Genomic DNA, 14,691 nt, shown 5'->3' with positions numbered 1-14,691 from the left:
CAAGCACATGCGCTTTCTTCACTTGGGTCTAGGAAGCGCCGAAGGCGAGAGGTGAGATCGTCTCGTAGCAGGCCCGGAAGGGCTGGAGGAAGAGTGTCGGGCCGGGGCTGACTTCCTGTTTCAGCCTGCTCCACCCTTGCCTCACAGCCTCTGCTGCCTGGCTGAGCGTTGCTGACGAAGGACGGGTTGGACGGCCCATGGTCCTTATCAGAGGGGCCCCCCTGAGACCCTCCCACACTCCAGTCACGTCCAAACCTGTGTTTCTTCTCTTGGTAAGAAACGAGAGACCGGGGACTGGCGGGGGTTACCGAGAGTTCTACTTGGGGCTCTGCTGTGGGGCCCACACCGCATGCTTACTGTCTGTGAGGGCAGAGTCCAGGCTCCCCACCACATCCCCGCGTGCCACCAGAGCCTGGCACCGTAGGGGGAACCCAGTGGACATTTGCCGCGTGGGTGAACAGTTCCCATCAGTGGGAAGATAGCATAGCGAGTTGCTCAAGGCTGGACAAGGTTCTCCCTTCTCACCCAGCCCAACAGGGAGGGGCCTGGCTGGAAGACGCGCGAACTCTGGCCCCCCGAGGCCCGAAGCCAGAAGCACAGCCGTAGCAAGCTTGTGCTGAGGGCTGGGGATCCCTGCCAAGCCCTGTCCCTCAGAGGAAAGTGTTAGGACATTCCTTTGGGGCTCAAAGGAGACTTCACAAACCCTTCCGTTCTCTCGGGCTCCCTTCTGCTTGCTAAAAGAGGCAGCAAAACGCCAGGGAAGAGCTTTGCCTCCCTGACTCCCTGGGTGGCCTGGGGGAAGGGCTCTGTCCCCCCTCCCCGGGCCTCGGTTTGCCCATGAATTCAGAGCGGGGGGGCTGAAAAGTAAGGTCACAAGTTCATACGGCTGCCAAGGCCAGGCAGGTAACGCAGTGGAGGACGTGGGAAGTGAGGACCACAGGCACCTCCACGGAGGCGGCTCTGCCTGGGCATCTCCATGCCCAACGTTACTGACCTCGTTCAAGGAAGCTTAGAAACGTGCGCTGTTAGGTGAAACTCCAGAAGCTGTATTCAGAAGTCGCTTTTATTGAATGTCCTGCACCGTAATAATCAGAATTCCCTCTGAGAGGAGAGAACAGTGGGAAGCTGGCAGAGAAGCAGCCAGAACCCTTTCGTAGTAACAGGCTGCCTCCAGGGGGAGGTTGGGTTGGGGCAGGGGAGAGGAAGAGGAGACAGAGGTCTCCGGAAAGCCATGCGGTGCAGGCTCCTGCTGCCCGCCCGCCACCTCTCGCCTGCCTGTCTGCAGGGCCGAGGGGCACAGACCCTGGCAGGGAGAAAGCACTGGAGGAGAGACTCGACTTCCCCTTCGCAGCTGGGCAGGGGGGCGAGGTGCTGCTGCTTGCCCGGCCGCGGCTTCGCCCGGGAGGGACCGGGCCCGGCCCCGAGAGGACGTTTAGGTATACAGGGGGGGGAAGGAGAGCTCAGCTGTTGGCTGGAGCCTGCGGAGACAGAGAGAACCTTGAGGTGCCAGAGTCACTGCTCCCGGCCTCCAGGACCTCTTCAGGAGCCTGTCCGGGGCACGCACACACCCTGCCACCTACCAGTTCTCCGGGCTCCACACGGTGCCCAAGGCCTCCATGAGGTGGAAAGTGTAGGCATGGCGTGAGCGGTCCGAGAGGTTCTGCTCGCTCTTGTGCACCACCTCTCCGTGGATTAGGATGAGGGCCCCTGGCGGGAATGCAGCAGCAGGTCAGGAGAGGGGACAAAGGGCGCTCCTCCCTCTAGTGGCTCTGTGGCCCGTTCATCCCCATTCCCGTCCCTGAAAACTCGGGGCCCTGCAGCCTGCCCCAGGGTCGGAGGCTCCCCTGGGATCAAGTCGCTTCTGCTGTGACCCGGTACCCTCGGCAAGCCTTGGCAAGGGTGTCCCCTTCTGTGGTGTTTGCAGGACCAGGCAGAAGCATCTGTACTGTGCCCGTCAGCTGGGACCTTGCAAGCAGATGCCGGGCTGGACGTCTCCTTTCCCTATTCTAACAGGAACAGCGGCATCTGGTCGGCATCTACTGTGTCCCACGTCATCTATACGTCATCCATCTCACGGACTTCCCCGCTTTACATTTGGGGAAACTGAGGCTCAGAGAGGTTCAGTCATTTGCCCCAAGAGACAGCCCGGAAGTTGCAGGGTCTGGATGCTAGCCTGATCTGGGAGGCCGTGCTGTTTTGGTTCGTTCTGTTTTGAAGTTTTCTTTCATTAGGTCATCTCTGCACCCACATGGGGCTCGAACTCATGACCCCAAGATCAAGAGTAGCATGCTCTTGGGACACCTGGGTGGCTCAGTCGGTTAGGCGTCCCGACTTCAGCTCAGGTCATGATCTCGCGGTCAGTGAGTTTGAGCCCCGCATCAGGTTCTGTGCTGACAGCTCGGAGCCTGGAGCCTGCTTCAGATTCTGTCTCCCTCTCTCTCTGCCCCTCCCGGGCTCGCGCTCTGTCTCTCTCTGTCTCTCAAAAATGAATAAACGTTTAAAAAAAGAAAATAAAGAGTAGCACACTTTTCCAACTGAGCCAGCCCGGCATCCTGGGAGGCCTTGCTGTTAATCAGGCAACTTTGAGACTTCCCAGTACCTGTCCAGCCCGGCCTCCCATTCTGTGGCTTCACAGCCCTCAGGTGAGCTGGGTGGTCAGAGCAAGCGCAGACCCACAGACGTGGCCCCAGAGCCTGCCGCCAGGATCCCACCTACCTCTCTGCACTGGTGTGGGCACAAAGAGGCTGTTATCCCAGGCAGGCTCAGACCCAAGGAAGCTGGTGACAGGTATCGAGCCAGCAGGGGCCCGGATCAGCCTTCTCGACACCCCACCTGCAGGTCAAGGGGGAGCCTTTAGCCTCTCTTTTTCTCCAAGTCTCTCTGCCATCGGGGTGGGATACGAGTGGGCAGGGCGAGACCGGTGTCCTTACTGGTGTGGGAGCCCGGGATGAACCAGAGGCAGCCATTCTCCAGCGTGGCATCCTCCAGTGCTATCCATATGCCCAGCAGCCGGCCCAGGGGCTCCGTGTACAGGAAGGTGGCGTCCTGGTGGGGAGTGACTGCAGCAGCACCCCCGCCCCCCCGCCCCGGGCGTGAGGAACCTGGCCCACCTCACCTTGGCCTTGTTCCCGGCTCCCTGGTGCTCTCAGAGCCCTGCAGCCCGAGCCTTCCCGTGGTCAGTTGGAATCCCAGCGCTTCCTGGCATAGAGACTGAGGGCACGAGACTTCGGCTCTCAAAACTTCAATCTCTAAACCTTGAAACGGCCTCGACAATAACCTACCTCACAGAGTCACTGGAGGATCCCACGAGAAAACGTGTGAAAAGTGCTTAGTACAGGGCCGGACGCTCTAATGGCTACAAAGCGGCTGTGATTGTTTAAATCCCAGCCAGGCAACTAAGGTCACTGTCCTTAACCAGGACAAGCATCTCCAGCCACCAGATGATCCGCTGGTGTAAGACTGGGGAGTTGGGCTCGAAAGGAGAAGAGGTGGTGTGACTGGCCCCCAGCCACATTTTAACCCCCTCTGGATGATGCTGGGCCCCAGCCAGGATGGAGGGCTGCTGAACAAAGGACTTCAGTCTGTGGGTGCTAGTCTCCCTTCCTTCCTTCCTTCCTTCCTTCCTTCCTTCCTTCCTTGGGAACTGTGTGTTTGCTGAGCACCAAACTTGAAGAGGGACTTGGACAATCCAGTGTCCAGAGCAAGGTGTCCTAATGGCAGGCACTCCAAAGCATTTGAGGGAAGGGCCACTGAAGGAAGTACGGGTGCTGAACTCAGGGAGGGCCTGCTCGCCCCTCGGGCTGAACGGTGGGGAGGAGCCGGTGGTCACAAGGAGGCTGACTTGGGCTCACGTGAGGAAGGAAAGGGCTGGCTGTGAGAGGATGAGCCCCCTGTCACTGGAGGTATTCAAGCAGAAGTAGATAATTGCCTGCAAGGGAGGCCACAAAGGGTATCTGTGCATCCAGAGGGCTTTGAAATTAGATGGGCAATTTCTCTGTTAAATCAGTCCTCCAGGAGGGGCGCCTGCGTGGCTCACTCAGTTAAGCACCCAGCTTCAGCTCAGGTCATGATCTCACGGTTCATGAGGGAGAGCCCCGAGTCAGGTTCCACGCTGCCCACGCAGAGCCTGCTTGGGAATCTCCCTCCGCCCCTCCCCCACGTACACACACACTCTCTCTCTCTCTCTCTCTCTCTCTCTCAAAATAAATAAATAAACTTAAAAGAAAAAATACAGGCTCACAGGTCTTTGCAGCCCTGCTGCCTAAAGGTCTTAGGGCCTGGGGCCCTGGGATCTGTATTTTTAACCAGGTAGGGATTGCTCAAGAACCCAGGCTCGAGAACCACTGTGCCAAGGGCCCCAGGACACCCTCCCAACCAACTATTCCACAAAGGAACCGAAGGTAGCTTCTCCTTCCTGCCCCAGGCTCTTGCCCATGGACATCTCCCCAAGCACCATCCCTCCCAACCACTAATGTCCCAGATCTCCCGCGGTGGCCTTTGCTGGGCCCCACAGCCTGTTTTCCGCTTACCTTCGCCACCAAGATGAGGTTGCTACAAGAGAAAAGAAGGGCCAGTGAAGCCGGGGGCGGGGGTGGGGGTGGGGAGCAGGGGCCACTCTGAGTTTTGGGGGATGCTCTGACCCGGCCACAGGTGTTTACCTCCAAGGATTTCACACCAGCACCCAACTATGGAGTACCCACCATGTGCCAGGCCCAGGAGGGCCGCAAAGAGAAAAACCACGCTGCCTGGCACGGTGCTCTGAGTCTGAACACACCCATGCCTACCAAGAACAAAGCCGAAGGGAAGGACAGCAAGAGTGGCCGGGGCCCAGGCCTGAGGTTAAGCCTCTCAGCCCAGCCAGGCTCAGCGATGGGTCCCTCTCTTCCCAGGGGAACACTGGAAGACTTCTTGGAGGAGGTGGCATTGAGCTGGGCCTTGAAGTTGGGAGCAGAGCATTTCAATGGCAAGAGAAGGGAGAAGAGAATCCTGGGGGTCTCCTTGCCTCCTGCCACCAGACTTTAACTGAGCACCGACAAAGTGCCAGGCGCCTTACCCAGGGGACACGGATTTTGCACGTTCTCCTCAAAACTCAGTAATTCTTCAGGGAAGCAGCTTTTTGGCCCTTCGTAAGGAGGGGCTTGATGTGAGTACTCTGTGTACATTACAGAGGGTAAACTGAGGTCTGGGGAGGACAGGGAGCTCACCTTGAAGATGTACATGCTCTGCACCACCACGGGCATCTGGAGGCCCAGACTTTTGGCTAAGGCCTGGAAGGGGGCAGAGGTCAGACTTCCAGCCTACCCTCACTCACATCTGGGCCACCCACCTGCCCACCCCCCTCACCCTCACCCTCACCCCTGCTCACCTGCACTTTGGGAGAGTGTGTGACACTCCTGAAGACTGGGTCATGGGCATGCAGAGCTGTAGGACAGAGGTGGGCTGACCGGCCAGTCCCCAGCCCCGACACGTCCCTCTGTGCCTGGTCCCAGGCACCCAGACGCAGGCCTCACTTGAACTTCTCACCCGTTTGCACGCATTAAGCTTTCTGCTTGTTTATAGCCAAGGGATGGGCCCACGATGCCTGCACCTCACTCCACCCAAGACCTTACTCTTGACCTTCCAGCCATCTGGGAACCCCACTCCAGACCTGACTCAAAGGGGCCTGGAACTTGGTAGGAATCTCAGTGCTGCTACTTACCCTAAGCTACTTCGAGTGACCATTTATCTCCTATAAGCCTCAGTTTCTCCTCTGTGCCGCAGATCCAGAAGACCAGCCCTGCCTCCCAGGCTACCACGAGGCTCGATGAGCGAATGCATTTGCAACGCCAGGCCAGGGCCTGGCACAGAATACCCGGACATCTCCCTCTCCGCTATTATTGTTGTTGTTACAAAGCGTGAGAGCTGAGCACACTTAATGCCACTGAATTGTATACACTAAAATGGTTATGATGGTAAATTTTATATTACATGTATTTTGCCACAATTTTTTTTTTTACAAAGCTCCCATGATATAACTTCAAGCTTAAAAATAAGTGGTCTGCAAAATAAATCATAATGTATGATCCCGAAAAAAAAAAAAAAAAAAAAAGAGGGCCTCATAGCTTCATTTTTGGGTCTCAGAATAGGGGCCATGTCAACATGTTAGGTGCTCCTCGAGGAGGCTCCAGGAAGTGGTGGGATCCAGGAGTCCCCCCATGCCCGGGGCCTGGATCATCCCCAGGCCGGGCAGCAGACAGTTGAAGGGTCTGCATGTGCGGCTCTGGGGGCCCCTCCTCCCAGTGCTGTGGTGGCAATGTCGTGTGATTAGCGTCATAAGGCCAGAAGAGCAGGTCCAGAGGGGAGCTGCAGCCAGAAATGCCATTTGCCAGACCACTAACTTCCTGTGAGCTTTGGGTTAGGCTCCTACATTCTTTAGGCCTCAGTTTCCCCGTTTCCTTTTCCCGGCATGCCTGCTTACCATGGCCAATCTTGTTGATGGATTTCTCGGGAGGGACCAGGAAATTTCCTGTAGCACAAGGAACAGGTAAAGACAAAAAAGCTGGAGTCCACCCTCCCCTGGGCAGCTGGCCTCAGCGCCCACCCCGCCCTGGGGGGAGATACCCCAGTGCCGCCCTTCTCACACCTCTGGGACCCCAGCTCCGAACCTTTCTCATCAAAAACGCCTTTCTCAAAGAAGAATCGAATCTTGTCGCCACTGTTCCAGAAATAGTCTCTGTTGTCCTGTGGAGAGGGGACATCAGAGGGACTGAGAGAGCATCACGGGGTCAGAGAGAAGGGGACACTCATGCTTCCTGACCCCACAGGGCTGCAGACCCCGCTGGTGCTTCTCACACTCGCCCACTGAGGCACAGACAGTGAACAGGAACCCCAGGTGCCCCGAAGCACTGTCAGAAGCCACAAGCATAAAATTTCTCAGAAACCTCTTAATTAAGTCACATGATTCCTATGCTCGATATGCTATGATTCCGAACATAGACACTGTCATCAAATAGCCTTGGGTCCCAGGTAGCCTTGGATCACCTATTTTTACCTTTCAATGCCTCAGTTTCCTCTTCTGTAAAGGGAAATAATAGAACTGACCTCCCCTGGATTGTTGGAGGCTTCAGCCTCTACAGGCTGAATCTTACAGTAGTTGAGAGCCCAGACCCTAGAGCTAGAATACTTGGGTTCAAATCCCAGCTCTGCCACTGAGGTGCTATGTGACCCCCACCACATTACTGAACCTCTCTGGGCTTAGTTTCCTCATAAAATATAGATGTTATTAAAAGTATCCCATAGGGTGTAGAGATTATGAATTGGCATACACAAAGCACTAGAACAGTCCTTGGAATATGGGAAGTGCCACATGAGTATCTGCTTTCATTATTATCTTTACTCCTGCTGCTGCTCGAGGGAAAACACTCAGCAAGGGCGTGGCTAACTGCTTGATGAATATAAACTATCGCTCATCTTTTTCTGTTTTCTTAACAGCCTCTCCTTGTTAATGTTAATATGTTTTAGATTCCTTAGCATCAGAAGACAATGGTGCTTCAGGAAGATGCGTGATGTTTTTTTTTCCTTATGGTTTTAGCTACCCTTGGCTCCCATCATATAGATCTCCCTACCTTCCTAGGTGGTGGCACAAGTGGAGTTGAGGGCGCCCACCACCCTACCTGGGTTCTCCACGTGGCACAGCCCTACCCCACCTGCCCCTGCTCCCCTCACTTGTGTACATCTGCTCTCACGCGTGCCTGTGGGGCTCTGCTGTGACTTGCCTGACCCTTTCAAGCCCTTCCCACCGAACACTATATGGGTTTTTTCCCCCCAACATTCTTAAGTGTTCCGTATCAGGATCAGGGGTGAGGGAAACAAGTCAGGGAAGCATAACTGATAATAATAATATTAAAGATAATGGGGACACCTAGGTGACTCAGTTAAGCATCCGACTTTGGCTCAGGTCATAATCTCATGGTTTGTGGGTTCGAGTCCTTCGTCAGGCTCTGTGCTATTAGCTTGGGATTAGCTTGGGATTCTCTCTCTCCCATTCTCTCTGGCCCTCCCCCACACTCTCTCTAAATAAATAAATGAATAAGCTGAAAAAAATAAAGGTAATGAAGCTAATCATGCCAAAGGTTCTGCTTAACTTGTTAATTCACAAGGGAACCAGTAAGATGTTCAAAGAATTCTAAGAAGCACATACAGATAGGCAATAACAAATACTGAAATGAATTTGCAAATGGATGTGAAACGGATCGATTGGCAGGGCAATGATTCCATTCTTCTGGACCCAGTTCATACCCATTTCTGTGGACGTTATTGCCAGCTTTTTTTTAATATTTCATTTATTTTACTTTTTAAAAGTCATCTCTACATCCAACGTGGGACTTGAACTCACATGCTACCAACTGAGCCAGCCAGGCGCCCCCATTATTATCAGTTCTATACAACTCACAGAGTTGGAAAACTGGACGGGACATTCATTGATCTTTTTTCCTTTTAATGCCCATTTCGAAGTCTTTGACAAGATCAGCGGTGAATACTAAGGGTTTACCAAGTCCCAGGAACTGTGCTGAGCTCTTTGCAAGCATTAGAAACCAAGATACATACACTTTATTCTCCCATCCCCCCCAACCCTTCACTGGTCTCTAGAACATTCTCAGAAGGCAGCTCGGAGAGCACAGGATCGGCCCCCTCACTCCTTGGAGTCTTTTGAGTGACCGGTCTCTGGACACTGGACCTCCACCTCTGCTGTCCCCATCTACATGGCTGGGGTGTGGCCGAATGAAACCTACTATTTGGAGGAAACTATCATTCTGTAACCCTTTGCCCTTCTCAAGTGCCCCAGCCCCACTCCCTGGGTGGCAAGTCTCCCGGCCGTTGTAATTCCCCATATGTCCACCAGATGGCAGGAGCTCCTCAGCGTGAACGAGCCCCGTTAACGGGCCCAGACCACAGCTTTGGCTTGAAGGCCACACTACAGGCAGGCTCCCGAAGGGTTAAGCAAACTGTGCGGGAGAACCCCTGAGTCTCAACTTACCCATCTCAAACTGCATTGAGTCCTATTAAGTCACAAGGGGTGGTGGGTGAAGAAGCTGGGTTTCTAGTCTCACTGGGGGGATAAGGCTTACACAAGATAGGTCCATCAGAATCGCTTGGCTCCTTCTGGGTTGCTGGCCCCAAAGGAGGCCCTTGTGGCGGGAGAACTCCCGAGGAAGTACAGCAGAGCAGTGACCAGCAAGGACGTGGTATCAGGCAGATCTGTGTTCAAATCCTCACTCATGAATTACTAACAACATGGTTTGGGGCAAGTGAGCCAACCCTCATTTTCCCCACCTGTCAAATGGGGGTAATAATACCAACCTTATAAATCCAGAGTGAGAAGCGAAGGAAATACGTACGAAAGGCACTTAGCCCGGCACGGGGAGGGCTCAGGGCCTGATTTGTTGTCAGAACAAGCCCGTGGGCCTTGGGCCCTCCCTTCCACACTGCTGCTGGCTGAGGACTGAGCCCCACGTCAAAGACCAGATCCTGTGCCCACAGATCCGATGCCCCAGACACCTACCAGGACCTTCAGCTGCTCGTCCTGGGTGGAAAATATCGTGCGGGAGTGGAGAGGGACATCCATGTTGGCCACTAGCTCGCCAATCCTCTGTTGCATGACTACACATTCATCCGCTGACAAAAATCCTTCCAGCACCAGGAAGCCATCCTCCTGAAACTGAAGGCAGGAAGGAAATTCAAGCTTCTCCCTGCCCTCAAACGCTCTTTCTCTCTTTCTTTCTTTTTTTCTTTCTTTCTTTCTTTCTTTTTGAATGTTTATTTTTGAGAGAGAGAGTGTGAGTGGGGCAAGGGGTAGAGAGAGAGGGAGACACAGAATCCGAAGCGGGCTCCAGGCTCCGAGCTGTCAGCACAGAGCCCGATGTGGGGCTCGAACCCGCGAAGGGTGAGATCGTGACCTGAGCTGAAGTCAGACGCTTAGCCGACTGAGCCACCCACGTGCCCCCAAACGCTCTTTATGAGGACTGGCTTGGCCCCCTCCCTCAAACCCAAAGCTGTCTGAAGGCAGGACCCAGTGTCCCGTTCGTGGCTCTGTTTCCCCATCCCCCGACCCCACCCTGGAGCCATGGGGTCTGAAATCCAGGGAGGAACAACCAGCATTGGTTGCTTGAATGAAGGAAGGAGGAAGGGGAGGTGTCCCTATCCTTCCTCCACCAGTGGGCTTGGACCAACCTCATTCATTCATTCATTCAACTGAAATTTACTGAGCATCTATCTACCACGTACCAGACACGGTTTTAAAAGCTGGAGGTACACTAATGAGCAAGCCAGCCACAGTGCCCGCTGTCCTGGAGCTTACAGTCTACCGAAGGAGGCTGATGTCAGACAAACCAGCATGCAGGGGGATGTGCTGTCACAAACGGCTTCGTGCAAGGAGGGAGAGGCCAGATTCAAGAGCTGAAGGCAGAAAGTGTCTCATGGAAACCAGATGGGGGGGGGGAGGGGGACAGAGCAGGGCAGCAGCTCTGAGAAGGTGGCATTTAAAGGGCACCAGCAGGTAATGGGAGTTGGAGAAACAAGGATGAACATCCCAGACTGAGGGAGCAGGATGTGTGAAGCCCCTGTTGGAGCAAAGTGAGGGCGGGAACAGAAGGGACACAGGAGGGAGGTGGGGGCCAGGGCAGGCAAGGAGGTGGGCTTTGTCCTGAATGCAGTGGGCAGCCAGGGGGGAGTTAAAACAGCTAGCTTATTCTTATTCAGATTTGCCTCCAGACCTCTGGTCCTGTGGAAGTCACCCCTTGAGCCCACTGTGAAGGATCTGATTCCCAGTCACCGACTTCCCCATTCCCTCTCTCACATCCCCCAAGGATGTCCGGTTCTGGTTCTGGCTTCCACGTGTGGGACACTGGGACATTTATGACCACTCACCATGGGCCCTCTTGTCTCTAGGCAGCTCTACGTGACAGACGCTTAACGCCCCCCATCAGTATCGAGCTGAACATTTCCTCCTTGGGAACTGGGTCATCCACAGCAAACTGTGCGTCCCTGTGACCCAGCAGATACACTTGGTCTAGAACTTCTTGAGATAGGAAGATGGGGGCTTAGCAGATAGGGGAGCAAAGATGTTTCTATGGGGGTATCCACTGAGGCTTGTGTAACGAGAGCAATAAACCAGAAACAACCTAAATGCTCAGCACAGGGAGGTTCATTCAACAAAGTATGTTTTATCTGTCTGGAACACAACACAACTGACAAAAATCATGTGACAGAAAAATATTTACTGACATGGGCATATGTTCCTGATAGACTGTGAGACGGAAAAAAAAAAAAAAAGGTGAATGCAAATTAGTATTTTAGCCCTTGTGAGATCTTGGGTGAGTGTTTTCCCCTCTTTGGCCGGCAGACCGTCAAATCCAGTGGTGCCCCTTCTATAAAACATAGCAGTAGCTATTATAATGGACTTTTAAAGATTCTAGGGCTGTATAGCAAAATATTAAGTCTCCACGTAGGAAATTACAGGTGGTTTTTCATTTTCTTCTTTGAGCTTTTTGGTATCTTCCGGCCTTTTTCTCGTAATCAGGAACAAACAAGGGTCACGATTTTTAAGCCTGGGTCACTCTTATTCTCAAGGGTTAGCCTTTTGTGTTTGACACTGTGCAAATGCAGGGGAGGGGGGAGGGGGATGACCCCACCCCCACGTGGGGCCCTGACTCTGCCATTCTGCCCCAGGCTTCCTTGGCTCTTGGGCCCTTCTTCCTTGTTTCTCAGGGCCCAGGCCTGGCCTGGCCTGGCTGATCTTTATTCCTTTTTTTTTTTTTTTTTTTAATTTATTTTTATTTTTTAATATAATTTATTGTCAAGTTAGCTAACATACCTTGTGTGCAGTGTGCTTCTTGGTTTCAGGGGTAGATTCCCATGATGCACCGCTTACATAAAACATCCTGTGCTCATCACCCAACAAGGGCTGATCTTTATTCTTTATTCTGGTTTTGGTCACACATACACATTCCCACCACACCCCTGTCCTGCGGCCCTGACGCCCCCGGCTGTGTGTGCAGAAGTTAAAGGTCCTGGTTGGAAACTGACCACTCTGGGTTTCGGTTTCCTCTTCTGAAAAATGGCAGAGGGTAGGATTGAGTTCCCAGGGTCTACGACAGTTCCAGAGGCGCCCCCAACACTTACTTGACCCTCTCGGACCCCCACCCTGCAGGCCCCTACCTTCTGGAGCTGCGAGGAGCTCAGGCAGGCCATGAGGATGAGGCAGGTTCCTTTGGGTGCTGCGCTGTGCCCCGGGCTGGAGAAGAAAAGTACACAAGTCCAGAGGTTAGAGGGCAGTGAAGGTGGGGCAAGGAAAGGAGAAGGGGGCAGGGACAGTAGCTGGAGCCCTGGGAGGCCTCGGAGGATTTAACTCTTGCCTACCTAAAGGAAACCTAATCCCAGCTCTCCTCCCCCAAGTACACACAGGCCTCTCTGGACCCCTGCGCCACCCACCCCCCCCCCCCCCCCCCCGACTTCTGTGCCTGGTTGGGGCCCTTGCCTCTGACCCAGCTCAATACCCTGGGTCCATCCTCCCAGTTAATCCAGGATTAGCCCTTTTCAATTTCCTTCATGGTTTTTAACAGCTCCCTCCCAGGTTCTTTCCAGAAACCACCCTACTGTGACTGCTTACCAGGTGCCTAGAAATTGTATTCCAGGAGTGTCAGGGCAAAGAAAGAAGCTGGGTAGGCAGGAGGACCCCTGAGTCGCAGACCAGGCACCATCACTCACTGTGACCTCTGATGAATGTCAGCCCCTCTCTAGACTTCACATAAGGATTAGAAAGTCCTCAGGCTACCAGCATCAATATGGGGGGGGGGGGGGGGAGCGTGCAGGGTGGGCCTGGGGGATCTGCACGTCAGACTGGTCAGATTGGGCCAAGTGGCTTTACTTTCCAAAGGTGGAAAAGGTCCTCAGAGAATTATCTGGGCCCCTCCCGGCTCTGATGCTCTGAAATTCTCCCAGTCTTGGGAGGATTAAAGGAGGGGGTAGGGGTCAGCCTATGGCTCAGAAGAGGATAGCAGATAAAAGGCAATCTTAGCAGAAGGGGCTAGGGGCTCCTGGCTGGCTCAGTTCAAAGAGCTTGCAACTCTCCATCTCTGGACTCTTGATCTCTGGGGTGTGAGTTCAAGCCCCACACTGGGTGCAGAGATCACTTAAATAAACATTTTTTTTTTTAATGTTTATTCATTTTTGAGAGACAGAGCATGAGCCGGGGAGGGGCAGAGAGGAGACACAGAATCCGAAGCAGGCTCCAGGCTCTGAGCTGTCAGCACAGAGCCCAACACGGGGCTCAAACTCACGAACCTGAAGATCATGACCTGAGCCAAAGTCGGATGCTTAAACGACTGAGCCGCCCAGGCGCCCCTAAATAAATCATTCTCAGAAAAAGAAAAGGGGGGGAGGGGGCTATGGAGTGGGGGGCTGTGTCTTCAGAATGAGGAAGGGAAAAGCTCTAGGTTCCTCTTCCCCACCCCCCAGGCCAAAGATGTTTGGCGTCTCAAGTCTGGCTGGCATTGTGGAGACCAGCCATCAGAACAAGAACAGCACCCACCAGACCTGCTCAGCAGCTAATGGGGCCATTCTGGCTGCAGCTTCTGAAAACTGGCCGCTGGACTTCCCTGAAATGACGTTTTCCTGAATGGTAAAGGGACAGACTGTCTTGGCAGTGAGCATGGGGACATGAGCTCAGCCTTTGGGAGCCTTGGGCCCAAGTCATGTTTTCTGGGCCACGGCATCGAGAATAGCTGCTTGGTGTCGATTCCTGAGGGCCAGGAGAGGGTGGCCAGGCTCCTGAGAATGGAGAAGAGGTTCTGAGGAGCTAGGCTGGGGGAGCAGGGCAGGCTGAAGACAGAACCATGCAGGAGATACAGGTGAGACGGAGCTCACGTGAGGCAGGGCGCATTCCCCACTGTCCTGGCCCCATGTGTTGCGGTGGCCCGAAAATACAGACACCGACCATGTGCCAAGAGCATGGTAAGGGTCCGATCCTGCTGGGCCAACAGCTTCCCTGGGAACCCCCACCAAAGGCTTGTAGTGGAGCTCAGGGAGGCAGACCGGGTCTCAGTCCAGGCCTGGGCCCTGCGTTCCCCATCCTTAATTTGGGGATAACATAAATACCTCTCGTAAGGAGGAAGCTCGGCGCTTTACCTCTGATGAAGAGCTTGGCACAGGGCCTGGCATTTACTAAGTAGCTACCAGCTGTTGAGCAGAAGTTAGCAGGGGCTGTTCTGGGTGGAATGTCAGGATATTTTTATCTTATTGTTGAACTTCCCCCAGTTTTCCAAACTGCTGTTGTAATCAGAGGAAAGACTACCACTGAGGTTTGGAGCCTAGAGCCCGGGAGGATGGGGGGGAGGGGAGAGGGAGGGGATGGACCTCCCAAGATTTGTTCATTCATTCTGCTCAGGCTTCGGGAAGTGGGTTTGCATTGTGGTTTTTCCCAAAAGCTAACCAGCTCCAGAGGCAACACTCCTCTTTCTGGGGTCGCTGGGGGGCCCCAAGGCTGGATGGGGGAGCGGGGGTTGGGAGGTGCCAGACCAGACAGGAGGGGAAAACGCCTCCACCGTGGCGATACAGGAGGGTCTCCGAAGGGATCACAGCCCACCAAGCAGCAGCTAAGGCCTCATCGCTAAGATCCAATGGCCTTTCTTCTTCACCAAAAGCCCCCTGCCCCTG

General features: G+C 54.1%; 1 protein-coding gene across 3 annotated transcripts; it reads right to left on the bottom strand.

Annotated features, from left to right (window-relative positions):
- Positions 1 to 1,045: 1,045 nt before the first annotated feature.
- Positions 1,046 to 12,326, bottom strand: PHYHD1 (phytanoyl-CoA dioxygenase domain containing 1). 3 transcript variants are annotated; one of them, XM_060608408.2, is made up of 11 exons: positions 12,196 to 12,326; positions 9,542 to 9,697; positions 6,645 to 6,720; positions 6,458 to 6,505; positions 5,366 to 5,421; positions 5,205 to 5,267; positions 4,530 to 4,551; positions 2,931 to 3,059; positions 2,716 to 2,832; positions 1,581 to 1,707; positions 1,046 to 1,478 (listed from the first exon to the last, which is right to left on the bottom strand). In XM_060608408.2, exons 1-11 carry the CDS (start codon positions 12,226 to 12,228, stop codon positions 1,433 to 1,435), a joined length of 873 nt encoding a protein of 290 aa, XP_060464391.2. In that variant the 5' UTR covers positions 12,229 to 12,326; the 3' UTR covers positions 1,046 to 1,432. The 3 variants fall into 3 exon arrangements, 2 of the variants coding, with proteins under 2 accessions (XP_060464391.2, XP_060464392.2); XR_009602744.2 differs by lacking the exon at positions 1,046 to 1,478 and adding an exon at positions 1,872 to 2,006 and having other exon boundaries at positions 1,599 to 1,707; XM_060608409.2 differs by lacking the exon at positions 2,931 to 3,059.
- Between the last annotated feature and the right edge of the window lie 2,365 nt (positions 12,327 to 14,691).

This window comes from Panthera onca, chromosome D4 (genome assembly GCF_046562875.1).
Source record: "Panthera onca isolate mPanOnc1 chromosome D4, mPanOnc1 haplotype 2, whole genome shotgun sequence".
NCBI lineage: Eukaryota > Metazoa > Chordata > Mammalia > Carnivora > Felidae > Panthera > Panthera onca.
The sequence above is the reverse complement of the archived record's forward strand: the minus strand, read 5'-3'. Positions and strand labels throughout refer to the sequence as shown.